The sequence below is a fragment of the Hemitrygon akajei genome, chromosome 15 (genome assembly GCF_048418815.1).
Source record: "Hemitrygon akajei chromosome 15, sHemAka1.3, whole genome shotgun sequence".
In the NCBI taxonomy this organism is placed as follows: domain Eukaryota; kingdom Metazoa; phylum Chordata; class Chondrichthyes; order Myliobatiformes; family Dasyatidae; genus Hemitrygon; species Hemitrygon akajei.
In genome coordinates this window covers 10,883,379-10,906,639 of record NC_133138.1, presented here as the reverse complement: position 1 = coordinate 10,906,639, position 23,261 = coordinate 10,883,379, and the positions used below count along the sequence as shown (strand labels likewise).

Sequence of the window (23,261 nt, the reverse complement as noted above, 5' to 3'; positions counted from 1 at the left end):
CACTGATAGTTGGAGAGAAATAAGCAGTAAGAAAATTTAGAACTGTTTTGTTCGCTGCCATTTCATGCATTCAGATTTGAATATGCCAAAAATGAGAGTAGGATTGAAATGATCTCACTAGTTCAACAAGGTTGGAACTACAAAGAATTTGAGGGTATCTACAATCATCTTGAATGTTACAATGAAAATGAAGATTTGGAGAATGTAATAGTAAAAAAGCTTTGAATGAAGACAGTCGATTATCTGCATTAGGTGTCTGCGCTGATTTTGTTAATTTACAATCAATTGAAAGAACACAACAGCGTACACTGGATAAGTTCCTCCGTCAATAACTATTAGAAACTAATGCACAGTTTTATAGTGCTGTAGTAGCATTGGTAGTATTCTAATTTGCTCTGTACTTTACTTAAGTACATAATTGGTTACTCAGTTAAGTGGTAGTCTTTTATATCTTTCTGACATCTTTTAAACTATTTCCATGAAACTTTGGCTAATTGGGGCAGCTACTTAATTGGGCCAAGATATACTGATCCTGATGGAATCCACCGTGTTTGTACCTGTGCGCATCTTTTATTTGCTACTTGCAATTTATTATAAAAATTGCATTAGAGCATCTAAATTTACCAATCTGGGAATATTTGGCTTTGCAAAGAAATTGAGCTCTTGTTCAATAACCTCCTAACCAAGTCCTGGAATGCACATTCCACGTACATCCTCAGTGACATTCAGGTCTAACTTCAAAAATTAAATCACACATATGGAGAATGAAAGATGGAAATACTGGACTCTGAAGCAGCAATCTGCTAAAGGGATTTAGAAGGCTGAGCAGCCTCTATGGAGGAAAGGATTTTTCAATGATTTGGATCAACACTCTTCATTATGACCTACAATGGAGAAAGAAAATGGTCAATATGAAGAGAAGCGGGGAAGAGGTGATATGGTGCGGCAGTGGATGATTGATGGAATGTAAAAGTATGAAATCTGATGGAGAGATGGAGCCAGTAGTGAGAGGAGTGGAGTTGGCAGACTGAGCCAGGAGAATGGTAGATCCAAGTGGATGGAGGAAAGTAGCAGATGGAACCAGGTGAGGGAAGGAAAGGGTGAAGGTAGAGATGGCTGCTGGAGAATAATAAGTGTTCTGGAATCTGATAAGGAAAGTAATATGGAAACCATTAAGAGAGCATTGAACTGCAGGTGGGACCATATTGGGCGTGGAAATCATGATGAAATGTATGGGGGAGTAGGTGCCTGGAGCCATGAGGGCAGGGTGATGAAAATGAGTGTTGGGGATTGGAGGGGTTAGGGAGTTATGGGAACAAAGTGGGCAGAGTAAAGGTTGATTGGAAGGAGAGAGGGGTGGTGTGGAGAAAAACACAAATAGTAAACTTTACTGAAAATGGTAAAATTCGTAGTTCATACCATTGGGTTGTAGACTACCCATGCAGGATATAATGTGTTCTTCCTCTAGCTTGGGTTGGACCTCACCCCGCTGTGGAGAAGGCTGGGAGAAGCAAGATCAGGCACAGACCAGGTGACAGATTTGCTGAGCGGCTGATCGATCAATGAGCTCAGTGCTCGAGCTCTTCTTAATACATGCTATTTCACTGCCCCTTCCCATTCCACACTGATCTGTCCATCCTTAGCCTCCTCTGCCAGGGTGAGGCTCAAGACATACTGGAGAAACAATACCTCATTTCCACCTGACTAATCTACAATGTAACCCTATGAATATTAATTTTCCAACTTCAGGTAACCCTGTCTTGTGGTATTTTCGATTGTGTACGTGTGCGAATGTCTCCAGCATCTGCAAAATTTCTCATGTTTATGACCTACAACCTCTACCTCCTGTTTTCTACTAACCTCCCCTTTATGATCCATCTCAACTCTTCCTATTTTCCCTCCTTTTCTATACTACTATCGACACAGTTCAATAACAGATTCCCTGTTGTATCTGGTCCCATCTGCCTTTTACCGTTCCCAGTGGTTCCGATTATCATCTGCCTTACCAGGTTCCAGCACTAGTTGCCTTTGTGTTCCTACATCACCCAACCCCTTGCACCCCCTTTCCCCAAACCAAATCCATCTGTCCTTTGTTTTGTTGCCATTCATATAGCATTCACCTACCGATGTCTTTCCACTCCACCCCCATTACCTGGCTCCATCTGCTCTTTGCTTCTCCTTGCACTTCACCACTACCTCACCACTTCACTTCTCCTTTTATATTGGCCAACTTCTTCCTCCATTCTCAGTCCCAATGCAGAGTCTCAGCCTGAAACATCAAATTCATTTCCACCAAAATTTTTACTGTATTTGCTAAGTTTCTCTAACAAATCATATATATGATAAGTCAAAGTATTTATTGGCAGATCACAACACGCATAGTCAGACCGTTTCCCTTACTAAAACCTACTGTTCTTGGAATTATCTTGGGTAAAATGATGTTCAAAGAGCCTATAAGTTACTCTGTCCCTAATGTTAAGACCAGTGGCTCAGCTGTTTCTGCCCTCTTCTTTGCCCACTGCTCTAAATATCCCAAGATTATATCCTTGGTCTTAATGCATTCCTTTTGAGCTTGTGGGTTTGATTTTAGACTTCTACCTGAAAGAATAGTGCAAAGACAGTAAAAATTAAAGTGAACAAGATCAATAATGTCATATTAATGTTGCTTGATTCTATATCTATTGAGGTAATGTAAAGCCTTGGTAATTAATTTATGATTGCAAGGTGAATGGAATAATTCCTCTTTGGACTGTAGACAGAAAGTGGAGATGGGAAAAAAGTAATAGTGTTAAAGCCAGCTAAGGAAGAGCCTGGGCTATGACAAGTGTTGTTGAGACTGAGGAATGAGGTGTAAATATAGGTTTCAAAGTTTAAATGGTGGGAGAAGTTATGAGTAGACAGGAAGAAATAAAATCAGAGGGAGAGGATGGTAAGTTAAATTCGGTGGTGTAAGCCACAGCTTAGTGCAGGTTGCTGATGCGTTGCACTATCATAGTACATTGATCTGTTAATTAACGTAATCACACATTGTGTTTCCGATGAGCTTACTTAACCAAAATCTGACTTTACACAAATTCTCCTAGATGTTGTCTAGCATTTTTCAAGTCACTGCTACTACTATTACTACTACTAATAATAATAATACATTACTCTGTGGTATTCATAAATGATTTGATACAGTATGCATTTCATTCATTTAATCACGAGTAGTGATAGGGTGATTATTCAAAGAAACAATTATTGAAAGTATATGTAGAGTAATATGTTCAAGTTCAAGCTCAATTTATTGTCATTTCAACCATATACACATATAAGCTGGTAAGGAAGGCGGGCTCTGTCGTGGGCAAAGTACTCGAGAGTTTAACATCGGTAGCTGAGCGAAGGGCGCTGAGTAGGCTACGGTCAATTATGGATAACTCTGAACATCCTCTACATAGCACCATCCAGAGACAGAGAAGCAGTTTCAGCGACAGGTTACTATCGATGCAATGCTCCTCAGACAGGATGAAGAGGTCAATACTCCCCAATGCCATTAGGCTTTACAATTCTACCGCCAGGACTTAGAACTTTTTAAAAGCTATTATTAATGCTTTTTGAGATAGTGATTTAGATGCATATCATATTTTTTTACTGAGTTAAGTATTGTATGTAATTAGTTTTGCTACAACAAGTGTATGGGACATTGGAAAAAAGTTGAATTTCCCCATGGGGATGAATAAAGTATCTATCTATCTATCTATCTATCTATCTATCTATCTATCTATACCCTCAAAGCAACGTTCCTCTGGACGAAGGTGCACAACACAGTATATATAACTCACACACAACACAACAATAAAGTAATATTACCACAACTAAGTTAACAAGTAATAATGTGCATTAGATAATATAGGTGGTTTTAGAAAAAAAACAATGCTCTGACTTCGAGAGATCGTCTTGGGGTTCTTAGGAATGGAACCTTTGCATAGGTAGGGGAGTGCCGGCAAAACAAAATCAAATTGCTTTTTCCAGCTATTTCAGCTATATGTTAATATGAAAATAATTCTGAATATCTAAAACTTGATGATGTTTCAAATCCCTTTATGTGATCATTAAAATTTAATTGTACTATTATTTCAAATTATTGACTCTTAGAGGTTGGCAGATTCAGCATATGGGGGAATATACAGGAACATGGCAAAACAAAGCGTCATTCCATTGAAATGAAGAAAGTCTAAGTTGTGTTCAGTTATGATTGTAATGCTATGAGAGCTGATGAATAAATTTTTAGCATAGCATATTATTCCAAGTTTATTGATATAAGCCTACATTCATATCTTAAATGTTTTGTTAATACTGAGATACCAACAAATATTTTCAGTATCCTGAGAAGTTTAATTTAAAACAGCTCCTGATATTATCACATCCAGTGTAAGTCTGCTTTATGTGCAGAACAGCAGACTAGATTTTTACTTTATCTTTAAATTATAGAGCAGTAAACACAATAGACTGAAATTTGACTTGAGCTTAATCTGTCTACAAAATTAATAGTGTAAGAACAAGTTAATTTTAGCTTACCTCCTTTCATAGAGAATAAGATAGTTTGTAATTAACTGCTTTCAACTATGCTAAATCAATTTTTTAATAGTTTATTTTGTTTACATTATGTTGTGAAACCATCATTGTTCAAGGGCAATTATTGTTCTTGTCATTAATGTTGAGATCCAAAGGAAAAATGAATAAAATACCTTTTCAAGAAATTATGACCAAGATCTGTTTTAGGTAAGTGACATTGACATTTCCATTGACATCAAATGAGGACCATTCCAGTTAGAACCCTGTTTCATAAATTATATCAAATAAAACCAAATTTAGTCCTTCTGTGAAAAGTGCTATTTTGTGCTGTATCAGAGTAAAAAAAACTCCAGTTTCATGCTGAATCTTAAAAACAAATATTATAAATCAAAATAATCAAAAATCCATTTCAATACCAGGGCAAAAATGTAATTGGCATCGATATTAATTAGTGCTGAATGATAGCAGATAATTTTTAATCGATACTGGTTTTATTACTGATATTACTGAATGATTTGAATTTCATGTCTTCTGACAATATTAATATGTTTTATATTTAACGTTTCAATTGAAACTTTTTTTCAGAATCAGATTCACTGAATAGTCTTTGTCTATTTGTCCCTTTTTAAAAGGGATGGTATGTTCAGTCACTGTCCTTTATAACAAGTTTTTGACTAACAGAATCAATCAAATGAAATGACAGGGATTTGTATTGTAAATTTTCATACAAGGCAGAAGTAAAAACACAAAAGTATTCTATAAGCTAATGTTCACTGATTCAACATGAAAAAATAGCTTGTGCTTCTAGATCTGATAATTATACGCATTGAAACTTCACAAAAATTCTTAATTATCATGCAGATCAGTCAATGTGGAAATTACATTTATTAAAATTGCTCATAATTCCATTGTATGGACAATAATTATTTTAGCAGACTGGGAAGAAAACTATTTTGAAACATAGTTATGACAAACCATTATAATAGCCTACTTTCATTTCTCAGCAAGCATAGTAAAAATATTTATTAGTTCTTCACAAGCATTTGTATAAACCCACAGTTTGTATAAACCTAAACGTCGCTTCTTCCAACCCTATCTCTTGTGAGGATTCTGTCCCCTACTTCCACTTTCTCCATTTTTGCATCTGCAATCAAGATGAGGCCTTCCATTCCAGGGCATCTGAAATGTCACATTTCCCTTATTTCTTGGTCATCTGCTCTCATCTCACCTCCCTTTAAACAGGACAGTGATAGAGCTCCCCTTGCCTCCATATCCAACATATTCTTCATCAGTTCTGTCAGATGCAGTGAGATCCCATCACCAGGCATATCACCTTCCCACCCCTTTCTAGTTTCTATGTTCATCCCTCCCCACCCATCTCTGAATGGCCTGTTACTTACCACTGCATAAGCAGGAGGTGCAAGACCTATTTCTGCATTTCATTTTCCGTCACCATTCAGTGATCTAAACAGCTCTGGTAGGTGAGGCAAAAATTCGCATGCACCTTTTTTAACTACATCTACTACATTCCATGCTCCAGATTTGCAGAATACCTGTACTTTATCTGCAGGAACCATCCTAAGCTCCCAGATGCATACTATTTCAAAACCCTCTTCCCATTTCCATACTGACTTGTCCATCTGCTGCATTCTCCACAGTCATTGAGGCCTAACACAAAAACTAAATTAACTGGACCTTATATTCTCTTTACGTAGTCTCAAATAATTGGTGTAAGCATAGAATTTTTTTTAATTTCAGGATTCATTCAGTCCTTCCAGGTGAGGCAAAACTTCACCTGCGAGTCTGTCAGGGTCATCTACTGTATCTGGTGTTTCCTATGTGACCTCCTTTACATTGGTGAGACCCAGTATAAATTGGGGGGCCACATTGTTGAGCACTTCCACTCCATCTGCAAAAGAAAAGGAATTTCCCAGTAGTCAATCAGTTCCTATCCCCATTCCCTGTTTGACATGTTGGTCTATGCAACGATGATGCCACTCTTAGGTTGTAGGAACAACACCGCATATTCCATCTAGGTCGCCTGCAACCTGATGGCACGAACATCAATTTCTCCTTCAAGTAGTTTTTTTGTTCTCTTCCCCTTCCCTCCTTTTCTATTCCCCACTCTAACCTCTTACTTTGTCTCCTCACCTTCTCCAGCTGTTTGTCTTTCCAGTTATCATCTCCCAGCTTCTTCCCCTTCCCCCACCAACCTGGCTTCAACAATCACCTTCTGGCTTGTCCATTTTCCCCTTCCCCCTCCTCCTTATTCTGCATCTTTCCCCTTCCTTCCAGTCCTGATGAAGAATATTGGCCCGAAACATCAACTGCAGATTTATTTCCGTCGACGTTGGCTGACCTGCTGAGTTCCTCCAGCATTTTCTATGTGTTAAATCTTGTGCGTTTTTCTCCCTCCCCCAGCAGTCCCCACCCCAATCTCTCCTTCCAATCGCCTGCTGGTCTACCAACCTACTACCCACACAAACCCGTGTCCCTCTCCCATTTGCTTCTGGTTTTATCTTCTGTTCACTTTTCATCTAATGATTCCCATTATTTTCTTCCTTCTTTATCAGATTCCAACACTGTTTTGGCTTTGTGTCCCTGCTTATCAACCTTCTAGAACCATAGAACATTACAGCACAGAAACAGGCCTTTTGGCCCTTCTTGGCTGTGCCGAACCATTTTTCTGCCTAGTCCTACTGACCTGCATATGGCTCATATCCCTCCATACACCTCTCATCCATGTACCTGTCCAAGTTTTTCTTAAATGTTAAATGTATTTACCACTTCATCTGGTAGCTCATTCCACACTCCCACCACTCTCTGTGTGAAGAAGCCCCCCCCAATGTTCCCTTTCAATTTTTCCCCCTTCACCCTTAACCCATGTCCTCTGGTTTTTTTCTCCCCGAGCCTCACTGGAAAAAGCCTGCTTGCATTCACTCTATCTATACCCAACATAATTTTATATACCTCTATCAAGTCTCCCCTCATTCTTCTACGCTTCAGGGAATAAAGTCCTAACCTACTCAGCCTTCCTCTGTAACTCGTTTTTCAAGACCCGGCAACATCCTTGTAAACCTTCTCTGCACTCTTTCAACCTTATTAATATCCTTCCTGTAATTCATTGACCAAAACTATACACAATACTCCAAATTTGGCCTCACCAATGCCTTATACAACCTCACCATAACATTCCAACTCTTATACTCAATACTTTGATTTATAAAGGTGAATGTACCAAAAACTCTCTTTACAACCCTATCTACCTGTGATGCCACTTTTAGGGAATTTTGTATCTGTATTCCCAGATCCCTCTGTTCTACTGCACTCTTCAGTGCCCTACCACTTACCTTGTATGTTCTACCATGGTTTGGCCTTCCAAAGTGCAATACCTCACACTTGTCTGTATTAAACTCCATTTGCCATTTTTCAGCCCGTTTTTCCAGTTGGTCCAAATCCCTCTGCAAGCTTTGAAAACCTTCCTCTCTGTCCACTACACCTCCAATCTTTGTATCATCAGCAAATTTGCTGATTCAATTTACCACATAATAATCCAGATCATTGATTTAGATGACAAATAACAATGGACCCAGCACTGATCCCTGTGGCACACCGCTAGTCACAGGATTCTAGTTATTATTACACTCACCCTCCCTTCCAGCTCGATCTGCAGTTTATTTTTGTCTGCCTCCGTCTATCATTCATTTGTCTCCATCTCCCAACTCCACTCTGCCCTTTTGCTACCTGGCTTGATATTCCTGTTATCCCACACCCTTCCTCAGTCCACCAAACAACTACTGGGCTCTGTCTCAGCATTCCCTCTTTTTGCTTTATACTGGCTGTTGTCTTTCTGCACTCAGTTCTGAATGCAGGGTCTCAACCCAAAACGATGTTAAGTTCCTTTTTTCCATGAATGCAGTTGACCCACTGATTTCCTTCAGTGTTTTGTTTGTTGTCTGACTAATATTTAAGTTGAAATCTAGAATTCAGAATTTTTATCATATCTTAAAAGGCTGTGAATAGCTCTGCCCTCTCCTTACCTTTGAGCGGAATATTCACTCATTTATCATCAATGGACTGTTTTTTGAGGTGTGCGTCAGACATGCAGTTCAATAAGTTTCTGAGCTTATAGTAATTAGATAATTAGATACTGATATTTTTAAGGACGTGAATAGTCAATAGTTTGACTAATTTGTTTGAATTATTTGAGAATTATAATAAGGAAACAATGTAGGGGAACTGTGTCATTGGTGTCTTTAGATTTCCAAAAACCATTTGACAAGGTATAGGAGGTTGGTACACTAATAAAAAGACCATGGTATTGGAGTAGTTGTGTTAGAATGGATTAAAAACAGGTTATTTTCTAGAACAAAATAGTCTCTTGGTTTCAAGTCACAGGCATAGTTGAGTCTGGAGCTTGGAATCAGGGATCCTAGGGACCTGGATACATAGCAGGGAGCCCTGTTCTTTTTAGAACTTAAACCCCTGATTTTCAGTTTTTCCTGGTTCCTAGATGTTCTTCATGATCGTTTCACAAAGGTTCGCTTATTATCGAAGTGTACAATTCTGAAATTATTCTTCGGATCACCGCGAAACCAAGAAAGGAAAAAAAGAATGGCAGCACGATCATCAACCCCAAATCCCTTCTCCCCACACAAAGAAACAAACAAAAATAGAATAGGCACATCAACCCCCAAATCCTCCTCCCTTGCACACAAAGAAAAGGAAGACAGGGTAAAAAAGACATAATGTTTGAAAAAAAACTAAGACTGAAAAAAAGTCTATACTCCAAGCCCATATCCAAACTGCGGAAAACCTGGGTAACATTCTGTGGGCACAGTGGCAGACCTTTCCGTCTCCGGCAATAGAGTGATCACATCAGCAATCAAAAAGTAGTCCTCTCTGGTAACAGAGTGATCAAAAGGCAGTCTCCGGGTCTCCCATCTCCAGTAGCAGAGCAATCTCACCAATGCTTAAAAAGGCAGGCAGCTGGCGCTCACCTTTCGCGTTTGCGTTGATATTCGAATCTCCCTCATTGCTTTAATTGACGAACAATGGAAGCTTTAATCAGTGAAATAGAGTCAAACATTGGCTTGCACCCCGTCTCACAGCTTTCCCGCCACGAGTTTCACGCAGACTGCCTCAGGAGCACTGAAACACACAATCTCCAGACTTCGAATCACAGGCTCCAGCAGTTCCAGAATCACATTCAAGATGAAAAACATACGTAAAAGACATAAAAGAAATGAAATATATGGTTTCAAAATCTATCCAGAAGATGTTGACTGAAGAAGAGTTGTATGCAGGCACCATGGGCCTTTTTATAATTAGTTGGTAATCCTGGAGTCTCCAGCTGCAATTGGTAACCTAGAGCTCTAGTGAGCAGCTAGATTGAGCAGAAGTGGGGCTTTTGTGATAGCACTGGTGGGACAGATGGACCCATCCTGTAGGGATCATTGTTAAATTATTGATATCTGTCAGATAATGGAGAAAATTTGATCTTTTCATTTGCATTAGCAAGGAAGCAGATGAAGAAGATCACAGTAGATTGGTCAATGTCATGCTTTATTTCTCTAAAGTACATTTTTTTTAAAAAGTAATGTACTTTAATATGGGCATACATAATTTACATGCAATTATTTATTTTTTACAGGCTACAGAGAGTGAAATGGGGGATGTGGATCTTACTGGTCTTCCGGAAACAGCTGTAGATTCTGAAGAAGAGGAAGAAGATGAAGAGGACATTGACCGTGCCTCCGATCCATTGATGAGCAGGGATGTTGTTAGGGAATGTCTGGAGAAAGATCCTGCAGACCGAACTGACGATGACATTGGTACAATTAAGAGAGATCTATCTTTACTTCGACTGTCTTCCATTTTAGTGTTACCCATTGCTTGATACTATTGTACACTTTTTAGTAGTTTCCAGGTGGAACTATTTGCATACTGAACAAAAAGTTCCTGCAAATTTCATTCCTTAACAAAATGTCAGTGCAGGGTGAGAGGAGATAGAGCAAACCTTGCATACTACTAATGATTTCTTACATTGGCAGGTAACTGAATCCCACCTGTCATAGTTGCCTGTCAAACAGTCATTGTGCCTTTAACATTCTGAATTATTTATAAATTAAAAATCAATGAAACTGTGTTTGAATTAAAATCTTTAAAAAAAAAAGTAAAATATTCTTACTATAATGTCCTGTGTGATAGGCATGGTCCATTGGATTCAGGGTGAGGTAGCCACTTGGACACAAAATTGGCTTGATGGGAGGAAACAGAGTGTGTTAGTTAAAGGTTACTTTTTTAAAGATTCGAAGTCTATGGATCAGTTGTAACTTATGGGGAGTGGTTCTGGATACACTTTTATTTGTCAGCTATATTAACATTTTGGATGAAAATGCAGGTAGCATGATTAGTTAAGATTAAAGATTATGATTAGCTTTATTTGTCATATGTACATTGAAACAGGAAAATATACAGTGAAATGTATCCGCGTCAGCAGCCAACAATGTGCAGCCGGCAAATGTTGCCATGCTTCCGGTGCCAACATAGCATGCCCACAGCTTAACCCTAACCTGTATGTCATTGAAATGCAGGAGGAAACCCACGTGGTCTCCTTGCAGACAGTGGTGGGAATTGAACCAGTCGTTGGCGCTGTTAAGTGTTACACTAATGGCTTCGCTACCATATTACCCCTACACAATTGCTAGATGATTGCCACATTTGAAGATGTTACCAAAATTGGTGGTGTGGTGGACTGTGAAGAAAATTAATCAAGGTCAATTGGGAATGTGATTCAAGGATTGGCAGATGGAACTTAACATGGACAAGTATGGTAATGCGTTTTGAAAATCAACCGGACAGTGGAGTGGTAGGGCCTTGAGTGTTGTAGAACAGAGACTTAGGGGTACAAGTACCTTGTTCCCTGAAAGTGGCAACGCAAATTGATAAGGTAGTGAAGGAGGTGTATGGGATGCTTGCATTCATCAGACAGCATTAAATTAAAGATCGGGCATCATATTACATCCCATGTACAGGACATTGGGGAGTCCACACTGGAACATCTTTTGCAGTTCTGGTCACCATACTATAGGAAGGATCTGATTACACTTCAAAGGGTGCAGAAAATATTGAATAGGATGTTACTGGGACTCAAGGGTTGAAGGAAAGACTGGATCTGATTTCCCTGGAGCAAAAGAAGCTGAGGGGTGATCACAGAGAGGTTTATAAAATCAAGAGGAACAGATAAGATGGATGGTCAGTCTTTTGTTTTCAGGATACAGGAATTGAAATCTAGATGTACACAGGTTTGGGATGAGGAGTGAGCAGGGAACCTGACAGGTGAGTGTTTCTATGCAGAGTGATGAATATATGGAGCGAACTGACCGAGGTAGGTAACAGGTACATCAGTAGGTAAGTTTTAGAGGGATATGCATGCAAGTAGGACTAGCTTAGGAAGACATCTTTGTCAGCATGGAAAAGTTGGGCCCAGAGCCTATTTCCGTGCTGTGTAACTCCATGACTTCTATGAGTTAATCAACCAAACAGTTAATTTAATAATATAAGTTATTGATATTCAACTATTCTACTATGGTTTAGTAGTGCAATTAATGATTACTTTTTTAATAGCTGGACAACTCCACTGATAAAGTAACAGGGGTGCATTGTATTCCTTTCCAGTAGGTAAAATGTCTCTAAGGATACCCATATTTTCTTACATATTCAATGGTCACCAGAGTTCATTAAGTACTCTTTTAATAATTTTCAAATGTGTGCAAATAAAACTTTGTTAAATCTGTGTTTGTCAATTTTCAGAACAATTGCTGGAATTTATGCACCAGTTACCTGCTTTTGCCAACATGACCATGTTTGTCAGAAGGGAACTATGCTCAGTAATGATATTTGAAGTAGTGGAACATGCAGGAGCCATAATAATAGATGATGGAAAAGAGGTAAATACTGAACTAGGTTGTGTTTTTGTTTGCATTTATAATTCACTGAAGATTCACATATCAAATTATTTTCATTTTTAGTTAAAAGAACAAATTGATTTCCATTCCCAAGAAATTTTTCCTAATTTAATGGACTTCATTGGTTCAAAAAATGACTTGCTTGGAAAAATTCAAAGTAAATTTATTATCAAAGTTCATGTAAAATATATACAACCCTCTTGAGTGCCTAATTCTTCCAGAATATATAAGTTATTATTTACAACAATTGTGTTAAAGTGTGATTTATGCTCTCTGTCCAAATGTTATGGGAATTCCTTTCTCTGTGTTGTTCAAAGTTTCTCCTGTACAGACCTCAACATGTTCAAATTCTGTTTTGTTTTCTTCTTTCAGCTGAATTGACAATACAATAAATTCAGAGTTAAAAACAGACAATAGGAAGCTAACCTTGGTACTAGGCAAACATCTGATGGTAGTTTTGCAAAGCAGAACACATTTTTTAAATTTCATGCATAATGCTTTTTCTGAGGGAAAACTATTTTTTTTCTCTCAGAATCTTTATCTAAAAGCTATGAGCTTCTATTCTTACTTTCTTGTATCGAGCCTTTCTTTCAAATCAATGTATTGAACTGACCGATCATAGTTGCTACAAGATGATGGAACAGGGCTGTTGAATAAGGTGCCACTCTAAATTATTCTATTGATTGTAATTCAATGTAATTCTGAATCATTGAATATGAATCTTCAGGCTCCTGTGCCTCCTTCCTGATGTCAGTAACAAGAAGAGGACCAGGATGCTCCAGTGTGATGTCTTTGACATTGTTTGAGCTTAATAAAGCACAAAATCTCCCTTGGTCAATTTTCCTAATCCACCAAGTACAAGGCAGTCAGCCAGCCATGCATCAAGCTGCAAGGTAGCACGTGACAGCATTTCAGAGATACCAGTCTCTGTCTGAGTGTCTTATAATTCTGACTACTATTAGCAAAAATGCTGATATTGGGCCTCCATGTTTTAAGAATCAGATATCTTTAAATTATCAAGTTTTCTTCATATTTGTGCAAAATCTTGTTATAATAATAGTAACAAGAAATGTATGCAGTTAGAAACTGTTGTGATTTATTATGCAGGCAGTTTTAAATGCCTCAATTTACTTTTAAGGGAACGACCTCTGAGTATCAGCAAAGCTAACTTTCTGTCAAATGAGAATGTTTTTGATGTTAGTATTAATAGCAGAATGCAGATACCTTGCACTTGCCCTCCCCATTTGTCTGGTGTTTAATAGTTGAATGATTCATGGAATGCTTTTAAATTTATTTATTTATTTTTTTAAACGGGCTAACTTTTATACATCTTAAAATAGCTGTTTTTCTTCAAAGTTTGTTTTGCTCTACTTACAGCTGGAGGCATGGTATGTTATTCTAAATGGCTCAGTGGAAATCATTGACTCCCATGCAAAAACTGAAACACTTTGCATGGGAAATAGTTTTGGCATTGCTCCTTCCTTGGAGAAACAATATATGAAAGGAGTTATTAAGACTAAAGCAGATGATTGTCAGGTAAGCACATGATTTCAAAGCAATTTAACAATCATTGCAATTTAACAAGATAATTTTTAATTTAGCCACACTTAGTGGGTTTATAATGATGATTGTTTCCTACGCATCTGACAAGAAAGCAAAATCTTGAATACAGCTGGGCTCTTCACATTGGTAAATTATGCATTTGGGCAATCAAAAGCTACAGTGTCTGTCAGTTACCTGACTCAAAGTTGAGAACCTGCATGCAGTGTATTCTGATAGCTTCTGATTCATATTCCACTTAACCCTCTCAAAGGCAGCCAATTTTATCAGTGTTGATGAACTTCTCAGAGTTCTAAGACAAAATAACTTAAAGGAGTGAGGAGGACAGCCCTGGATTGGGAGGTGGCGTGGAAGAAAATTTGCGGTACATCCAAATTTTATGATCACTAGGTGCAGTAGAAATATATTAAATGGCAGGATGAATATCAGTGCAAACACATGTCTTTATTCCTGGTTTGACAGAGATCTGCTTTCTTGTTACATCTATTATCAGTATACTGTCAGAGCATTTACACGAGTCATATATGCATTACAGCACAAAACAGGTCATTTAGCCCATCTGGTTCATGCTGACCTATTACTCTGTCTTGTCCTATCGACCTGTGCCCAAACTATAGCCCTCCATACCCCATGCATCCATGTACCTATCCAAATTTCTCTTAAGTGATGAAATCAAACCTACATTCATCACTTTTGCTGGGAGCTTGTTCCACAGTCTCTGAGTGAAGAAGTTCCACCCTCATATTCTCTTTAAGTGTTTCACTTTTCACCTTTAACCCTCACCTCTAGTTCTATTCTCACACAATTTCAGTGAGAAAAACCTGCTTGCATTTACCCTATTTATGTACCTCATAATTTTGTATACCTCTATCAAATCTCCTCTTCTTCTATGCTCTGGGGAATAAAGTCCTAATATATTCACCCTTCCCTTGTAAATCAGGTCCTCAGATCCTGGCAACATCCTTGTAAATTTTCTCTGTACTCTTTCAATCTTTTTGACATCTTTCCTGTAGGTGAGTGGCCAAAACTGCTCATGGCCTCACTAGTGTCACTTAAGCCTCATTAGTGTCTTATACAACTGTAACATAATATCCCAATTCCTGTATTCAGTATTTTGAGTTATGAAGGCCAATGTGCTAAAAGCTTTCTTTGCATCCCTATCTACCTGTGACACCACTTACAAGGAATTATGGATCTGTATTCTCAGATCTCTTTGATCTACTGCATGCCTTAGTGTCCTACCACTCACTGTCTAAGTACTACCTTGGGTTGCCCTCCCAAAGTGAAACACCTCACACTTGTCTGCATTAAGTTCTATGTGGCATTCTTCAGCCCATTTTTGCAGCTGGTGCCGATTCCGCTGCAAGCTTTGATACTCTTCGCTGTCCAACAAACCCTCAGTCTTAGTGTCCAATGTCTAATCCAATTTACTACCTTATCGTCAATGTCAAGTTATTGAATCTTCTTGACCAACCTCCTCTATAGGGCTTTGTCACAAGCTTTGCTAAAGTCATGTAGGTAACATCTACTCTCTCGGCTTCTTTATCTTTCCTGGTAACTTCCTCAAAAAACTACAAGGTGGTTATATATGACCTACCACGCACAAAGCCATGTTGACTATCCCTCATCAGCTTTTATACTCTTCACTGTCCAACACACCTTCAGTCTAATGTCTAATCCAATTTACTACCTTTTCTTAAACATCACAAGACAATTAGCTATCCTCCAATTTTCTGGCACCTCAACCAAGTTTTAAATATCTGTTAGAGTCCCTGCAATTATTGTACTAGTTAGTCTCCTACAGGGTTCACGGGAACTTCGTCAGGTCTTGGTGATTCGTCCTCCCTAATTTGCCTCAAGTTGTCTTCTCCAGCAGCCTTGCCGTTCTTCAGGCTTTTCAGGGCTTTTCGAATTTCTTGCTTGGTGATTTCACCTATATTGATGTTGAGTGGGTCTCCAGGCTCTAGGTCAGGTGGGTTCTCTGGTGGTGGTCTATTCAATACTTCCTGGAAGTGTTCCTTCCATCTTGCCAGCTGATCTTCAACCGAAGTGAGCAGATGGCCTGTCTTGTCCCTAACAGGTCTGTTGAAATTGCTTTTCTTCCCTCTCAAAAGTTTATTTGTCGTGTAGAGTGCCTTGAGGTCCCCCTTACTGGCCGCTGTTTCTGCTTGCTCTGCTATTTCATTGAAGTATGACCTCTTGTCCTTTCTGAGCTGTTTCTTCACCTCCTTGGCCATCAAGCTGTACCTGTTGGCGGCGATTTGTTTCTGTTGCCGGGTTCTGGCCTGATTCGCCTCCTGTTTGAGTTTTCTCCTCTCCTCCACCTTTTGCCATGTCTCGTCCCTGATCCAAGGTTTACTGTTGACTGGTGGTCTTCCCAGTACTTCATCACAGGCTCCTACAGTGGCCTGCTTGAAGGTAATCCAGGCATGTTCCGCTGTTCTCTCATCTTGTTCCTCTATTTGAAGAGCCCCAAAGCGGTTTTGCAAGGCGATGTGGAAATCTTTCTTGTTCTCTTCCGTCAATTCCGTCAACATTCCTGCAGAAGCATTGAAAGAGGGTGGAGAGGTTATGGTGGACCATTTGCATATACTGCTGAATTTGATATGGAGAACAGGAGAGATCCCATCAGATTGGAAGAAGGGCCTCCTTGTGAAACTGCCAAAATCTGGAGATCTATCACTGTGTGGCAAGTGGAGGGAGATCACCTTGTTGTCCATTCCTAGCAAATTTCTCACCAGGGTCATCTTGGAGCAGATGAAAGACACCATTGACCAGAGACTTAGAGATGAGCAGGCAGGGTTCAGGAAAGAGAGATCATGCATTGACCAGATAGCTACACTTAGAGTCATTGTGGAGCAGACAATAGAATGGCAAACTCCACTATATGTGTGTTTTATTGATTTTGAGAAGGCATTTGACAGTCTGGACAGAAAGTCAATGTGGAGCATCTTACGACACTATGTTGTACCGGAAGAGATGGTGAATATCATCAAGCAGCTTTATGATGGCTTCTCATGCAGGGCCATCCACGATGGGAGACTGTCCGAAGAGTTCCTGGTCACTACTGGAGTCAGACAGGGATGCCTGCTGTCGCCTCTACATTTTCTTGTGGTACTCAACTGGGCTACAAGAACAGCCTATGCTGGCTCAGAGAGAGGCATCCAGTGGACATTAACAGGGAAATTGGAAGACCTGGCATTTGCAGATGATCTTGCTCTTCTCTCACACCGGCTTCAAGATATGCAGAAGAAAGTAGATTCCTTGGGAGAGACCTCACAGTGAGTAGGCCTTAAGATCAGTCAGGAGAAGACCAAAGTTCTACGCATTAATAACAAACAAGAGGAGCCATTACGGATTGAAGGACAAATAGTTGAAGATGTAGACAAATTCACCTACCTCGGAAGCAAAATCAGTAAGTCAGGAGGTACAGATGAGGACATCAGAGCAAGGATCGGAAAAGCCCAACATGCCTTCACAACTCTGCGACCTGTTTGGAGATCTACGGCCATCTCTGTCAAGACTAAGCTCCGTATATTCAGCTCCAATGTGAAAGCCATCCTGCTATATGGATCCGAAACATGGAGAATCACTAGCACCAGCTGCAACAAGATCCAGACCTTTCTCAACAAATGCCTCTGGTAGATCCTCCGCCTCAAGTGGTACGACAGAGTGTCAAACCTAGACCTATGGAAGAGAGCAAACCAAGAGCCCATTGTATTCCAGATAAGGATGAGGAAGTGGAGATGGGTCGGCCACACCTTGAGGAAGAGCTGGTCGAATGTCGCTCGACAATCACTCGAATGGAATCCACAAGGGAAGAGAAGAAGAGTTCGCCCAAAGCAAAGCTGGAGGCATAGGCTTTTGGATGAACTGAAAGCCGTCAGCCAAACTTGGGAGACTGCAAAAACATCTGCTAGAGATCGCAGAAAGTGGAGGACTTTTGTTGAGGTCCTATGCTCCATAAGGAGCGAAAAGGATTAAAGAATTTGCCTCAAGACAGTAAATGCCTCCTCGTCTGTAATCTGTATAGTGTCCATGACCTCTTGTCTCACTTTATGGACACTGTGTGTCTCCCGAGTAAATTCAAATGCAAGAAATCCATTTAAGATCTCCCCCATCTTGTTCGGCTCTATGCATAGATGACCACTCTGACCTTCCAGAGGACCAATTTTGTTCCTTGCTATCCTTTTGCACTTAATATGTCTGCAGAAGCCTTTGGGATTCTCCTTCACCTTGTCTGCTAGAGAAGCCTCATACATTGTTTTAGCCATCATGATTTCATTCTTAAGTGTTTTCTAACATTTTGTATACTCAAGTACCTCATATTCTCCTTTCTGCCTATACCTGCAATGCACCTTCTTTATGTTAAACAGAGACTCAATATCTCTTGAAAGCCTAGATTCTCTATAACTGTATTCTTTGCTTTTTATTCTGATAGGAACATACAAACTCTATACTCTCAGAATCTTACTTTTGAAGACTTCCCACTTATCAAGTACACATTTGCCATCGAGCAACCTGTCCTAATCCACACTTAATAAATTCTTTCTGATACCATCAAAATTGGCCTTTTTCCAATTTAGAATCTCAACCCAAGTACCAAACCTAACCTTCTCCATAATTACCTTGAAAATTATTACATTCTGGTCGTGAGATGCAAAGTGTTCCCGTACACAAACTTCTGTCACCTGCGCTGTGCAGTCCCTAATAGGAGATATAATATTGCACTCTTTCCAGTTGGGACACCTATGTACTTATTAAGGAAACTTTCCTGTGCACGTTTGACAAACTCTATCCCATCCAGCCCTTTTACAGTATGGAAGTCCGAGTGAATGTGTGGAAGGTATTATCACAACCTTGTGTTTCTTGCAATAGTTTGCAACCTCTCTACAAATTAGCTCCACTAAATCCCATGGACTTTTGGCTGGTTTATAATCCCTTTCTTATTCCTCAGTTCCACCTATGTAGCCTCAGCAGATGAGTCCTTCCATCTGTCCGATCTGAGCACTGCCGTGACATTTTCCCTAAGTAGTAATGCCACCTCTCCCCCTTTAATCCCTCCAGCCCTATTATGTCTAAAACAACAGGACTCCAGAACACTGAGCTGTCAATCCTGCTTCTCCTACAACCAAGCCTTACTAACGGCTACAGTGTCATAATTCCAACTGCTGATCCATGCGCTAAGCTCATCCGTCTTTCTTACAGTTCTCCTTTCATTGAAGAATACACAACTCAGAACGTTAGTCCCACTATGCTCAGTCTTTCTATTTCCACCTCCCAGTGCAGCACTATCAAACCTTCCCACGGGGGTATTAGTCCCCTTCCAGTTCAGGTGCAAGCCATCCCTTTTCTACAGGTCCCACCTTTCCCTGGAAGAGAGCCTAATGATCCAAAGATCTGAAACCCTCTCTCCTGCACTATCTCCTTAATCTGTGTGTAATTTCTCTTATTCTTGCCTCAGAAGCAATAGGCTTGGGTAGCAATCCTGAGATCACAACCCTGGAGGTCTTGTCCTGTAACTTTGCACCTAACTCCCTGATCTCACTTTGCAGGACCTCATCACCCTTCCGACCCAAGTCAATGGTACCGACGTGGACCACAATCTCTGGCTGCTCACTCTCCCACTTAAAAATGCTGTGGACTTGATCTGAGATGTCCCTGACCTTGGCATCCTAGAGGCAACATATGATCTAGGAATCTCATTCTCTTCCACAGAACTGCTGTCTGTTCCCCTAACCAATGAATTCCCAATCACCACAGCTTGCCTCTTCTTTCCCTTCCCTCCTGAGCCACAGAGCCAAACTCAGTGCCAGAGTGCTGTAACATTCTTTCTGCTAAAGTTCCCCCCAGCGGTATCTAAAGCGGAATGCCTGTTGTTTAGGGGAATAGCCACAAGAGCTTGCTATCTCCTTTCCCCTTCCCCCTTTCTGATAGTCACCCAGTTACCTGTGTCCTGCACCTTGGGTTTAAATACTTCACTCTATCACCTGTCCATCAACCCCTCACCCCCACAAATGATCCAGAGCTTGCACAGTTCCTCCACCAGTTCTTTAAAATTCTTGAAAGAAACTGCAGCTCAGTGCACTTCTTGCAGGTGTGGTCATCAGAGACACTGGATGTCTAAGTGCCTTCCCACATCTTGCAAGAGGAGCATTCAACTATCCTGCTTGGCAACCCCCAATGCTCTAACTGTGGAATAAGAAAGAAAGAAAAATTGAACAAAATATATCCTTCTACAAACTCCCCCTCTAAGAAGTCAAGGCCTTCAACTCCTCACTCTAATGCTGGCCCGCTTCCACAATGGCAGCTCCACTTAAACCTAGCTACTTTTTATTGGCCCTTGGCAAGTGCTTAATTATACAGTCTAATGTCTCCAGGGGAACTGAGGCATGCAAAATGTCCTGACTCTCCTCACACGCTTCCTTTGAATTCTCTTTCCTGCTACAAATTCCAACGTCTCCAAGGGAACTCTGGTGCACAGAACGTCCCGACTGCGCCTGCTTGCATCTTTTGAAATCTCCCTCCCACTTGACGATCCAGTGTACCCCTTTCTCTCACTTTTCCCTTTGCCTGTAATCATCAAGAAAGGATCAAGATGAAGATAGATTCTTTATCAATGCTAGAAGTAGTATGTGCACTGTCCACTTCATATTTCATTTTGTCAATTATTAAGAAAACAGCAAAGATGAACAATTTAAAGCAAAGTAACAAAATATGTGTTGCAATTAGCGAAGTTAGCAATCAACAAAAAATATCATACCCCAGTTACCTCCAGCTCTCAACAAAATTAAACCAAACTAAGACAAAGTATGAATATGTAACTATACTCATTTGCTTCTACCACACCCCAACCCACGTGACAAATTAGTCATAATAAATACACAAGACAAAATACAATACAGACAGAAAACAAATACCTGGCTCCTACAAATAGAATGCATTACATTCTTCTGTTTTCCATTCATTTTTAGCATTTAGTTTTGTAAGATGCAGTTCTAAAATTTAGTAGTTAAAATGTATGTTTTCAGAACCTTTTATTTTGGAATAGTTGCATAGACCAGTGTCAGTGGGGTTTCATAATGCTTTTCGTAAATAATTTTACAACATTGTGAGTTGTGTTTGTTTTGTTGTGAGATCTGAAAGAGTTATTTAAGTATACACTAATGTACTGGCATCCTGATCCATTTTATTCATGTTTCATCAGTCACCAGAGTGAAACAGTCTGATAGTTGCTTCCATCTGTGCTCTGTTGTGCCATTTTAATATTTGGGAAAGAAGTGCTGATTTTCCAGTAGTGTCATTAAATATTGAATTGTATGAAATGTGAGCATATGTGGAATAGTTTTTCTTCCAGTGCAAAACTTGGTATGTTTAAAGTTATATACATTAAAAATTTGCTAATTATTACCAAGGGTTGATTAACAAAATAACTTCAATATGTTTTATTTTTGTTTCTCTTGTACCAGTTTGTAAGTGTAGCTCAACAGGATTATTGCCGAATTCTGAACCAAGTAGAGAAAAATACTCACAAGGTGGAGGAGGAAGGAGAGATAGTAATGGTGAAAGAGCACAGAGAGCTGGATCGTACTGGAACCAGGAAAGGACACATAGTTATAAAGGTAAATGAGAGATTAATTTGCAATTGAAGCATTAAAGAGGAGACAACAAGGGATATTTCACATTTATTTCTAGTCATTATAACTCTTGGATAAAGCCTTGGCTTCAATGTGGTCCTATTCTAGGACCTTATGACTAAATTTGCATTTTGACACACAATATATTCTTGCATATACACCATAATGCAGATTTATTATGACAAGTGGTGTCAGATTAGGCTTGAAATATATTTTCACAGTAGATAAAAACTATCAAAAAACTAGTATACATCTTACAAATGCCCTGTTTAAATATATATTTTGTTTCACTCTAATGTTTGACTTTAGTAAATCCACTTTTTTTGTGAAGCTATTTGAAAGCTTCTCTCTCTAATTAGAGCTTCAATTGTAATCTCATTTCCTTTCCACACTGCTGAGTGTTAGATTATTTCATCTCTAAAGCACTTTGCAATTTTTGATATATTAATGGCAGCAAAGCAGAAGATTTTATTGAATGGACAGATAGTATTTTTAGAATGTACTATTGTCTGACCCTTTAAACTGCTGAAGTTTCATTGATAATGTGGTGGTTTTAGTTAATGAAGTGGTTTATTTTGTTGTTCCTGTTATTTTGATTTATTTATGTAGCGCAAACGACTTGATCTGGAAAGTTTTTGCTATTTTTCCATGGAATTCTCTATTTCAAGAGTTCTTAAACTCTTCTAGATCGGAACCTAATGGGAAGGCGGAGAAGGAGCAAGTAAGAGAAGGAGCTAGAAAGACTAGGATCTCAGAGGTAGTAGGAGGTTGGTGAATGAAGAGGGTGGCTGGCTGGCACAGTTTCCTGTGGTATCTGTCTTTTGTTAGTTATGTGGAGCTAGGAGGCAGCAGCATCAATGTGGATTTTATATCCCTGAGATTCCCAGTCAAGGTTTCATCTTGGAACTATACGACTGCAAATCTTTAAAAAGGCAAAAGACTTTCATAACTCTCCACTTTGACACTAGCTGGAAAGATGATTGGTTTGTGACACATTGATGAGAACCACTAATCAATTTTGTTTGTGTAGCTGTGGCATTATTAACCAAACATAGGAGGCCTGTTCATGGGTCTCTACAGATGTTGCATTTAGATTGTAAGTTCAGAGTTTCTGATTCCTTCTTAAGAAATAGAACCCTTGCTGTTATGACGAACATGTAAATATCATTCTCAGAAGTACCAACTAGGTTATTTCCTTTTAGAATAATGTGGCAATGATATGCAGTCTTAACTGAATGATTTTAGTAACTGCATTCTTCCACTGCCATGTGATACAGGTTTTAATTTGGGTAGTTTTGGATATATACAATCATAAATTTGCATGTAGCTCAAGCTGCAATGCCTTTGAATTCAGTTTAATATTTGTTCTTTTCAAAACAAGATACAGTATGTTCTTGCATTTGTACAGTACTTTTCAAATTTTAAAGGCAGAATATATTTTTTTAAATTTCACTCTTGGGATAGGGTTTACAAGGCAAGCATTGATTGTTCTTAAATCATAAAGTGCATTGGCTGGCCAGTGAAGTGCTCATGAAGTTGA

At 39.4% G+C, this 23,261-nt stretch overlaps 1 protein-coding gene across 13 annotated transcripts in view; it reads left to right on the top strand.

Moving 5' to 3' along the window:
- The window catches only part of LOC140739160 (rap guanine nucleotide exchange factor 6-like), a 374,285-nt gene that overhangs the window by 264,771 nt on the left and 86,253 nt on the right, over positions 1-23,261 (top strand). For all 13 annotated transcript variants that reach the window (XM_073067168.1, XM_073067167.1, XM_073067164.1 and 10 more), the window contains 4 exons: positions 10,208-10,388; positions 12,370-12,506; positions 13,902-14,060; positions 21,554-21,706. In XM_073067168.1, coding sequence (XP_072923269.1) covers positions 10,208-10,388; positions 12,370-12,506; positions 13,902-14,060; positions 21,554-21,706 — 630 coding nt within the window. The remainder of the gene's footprint in view (positions 1-10,207; positions 10,389-12,369; positions 12,507-13,901; positions 14,061-21,553; positions 21,707-23,261) is intronic.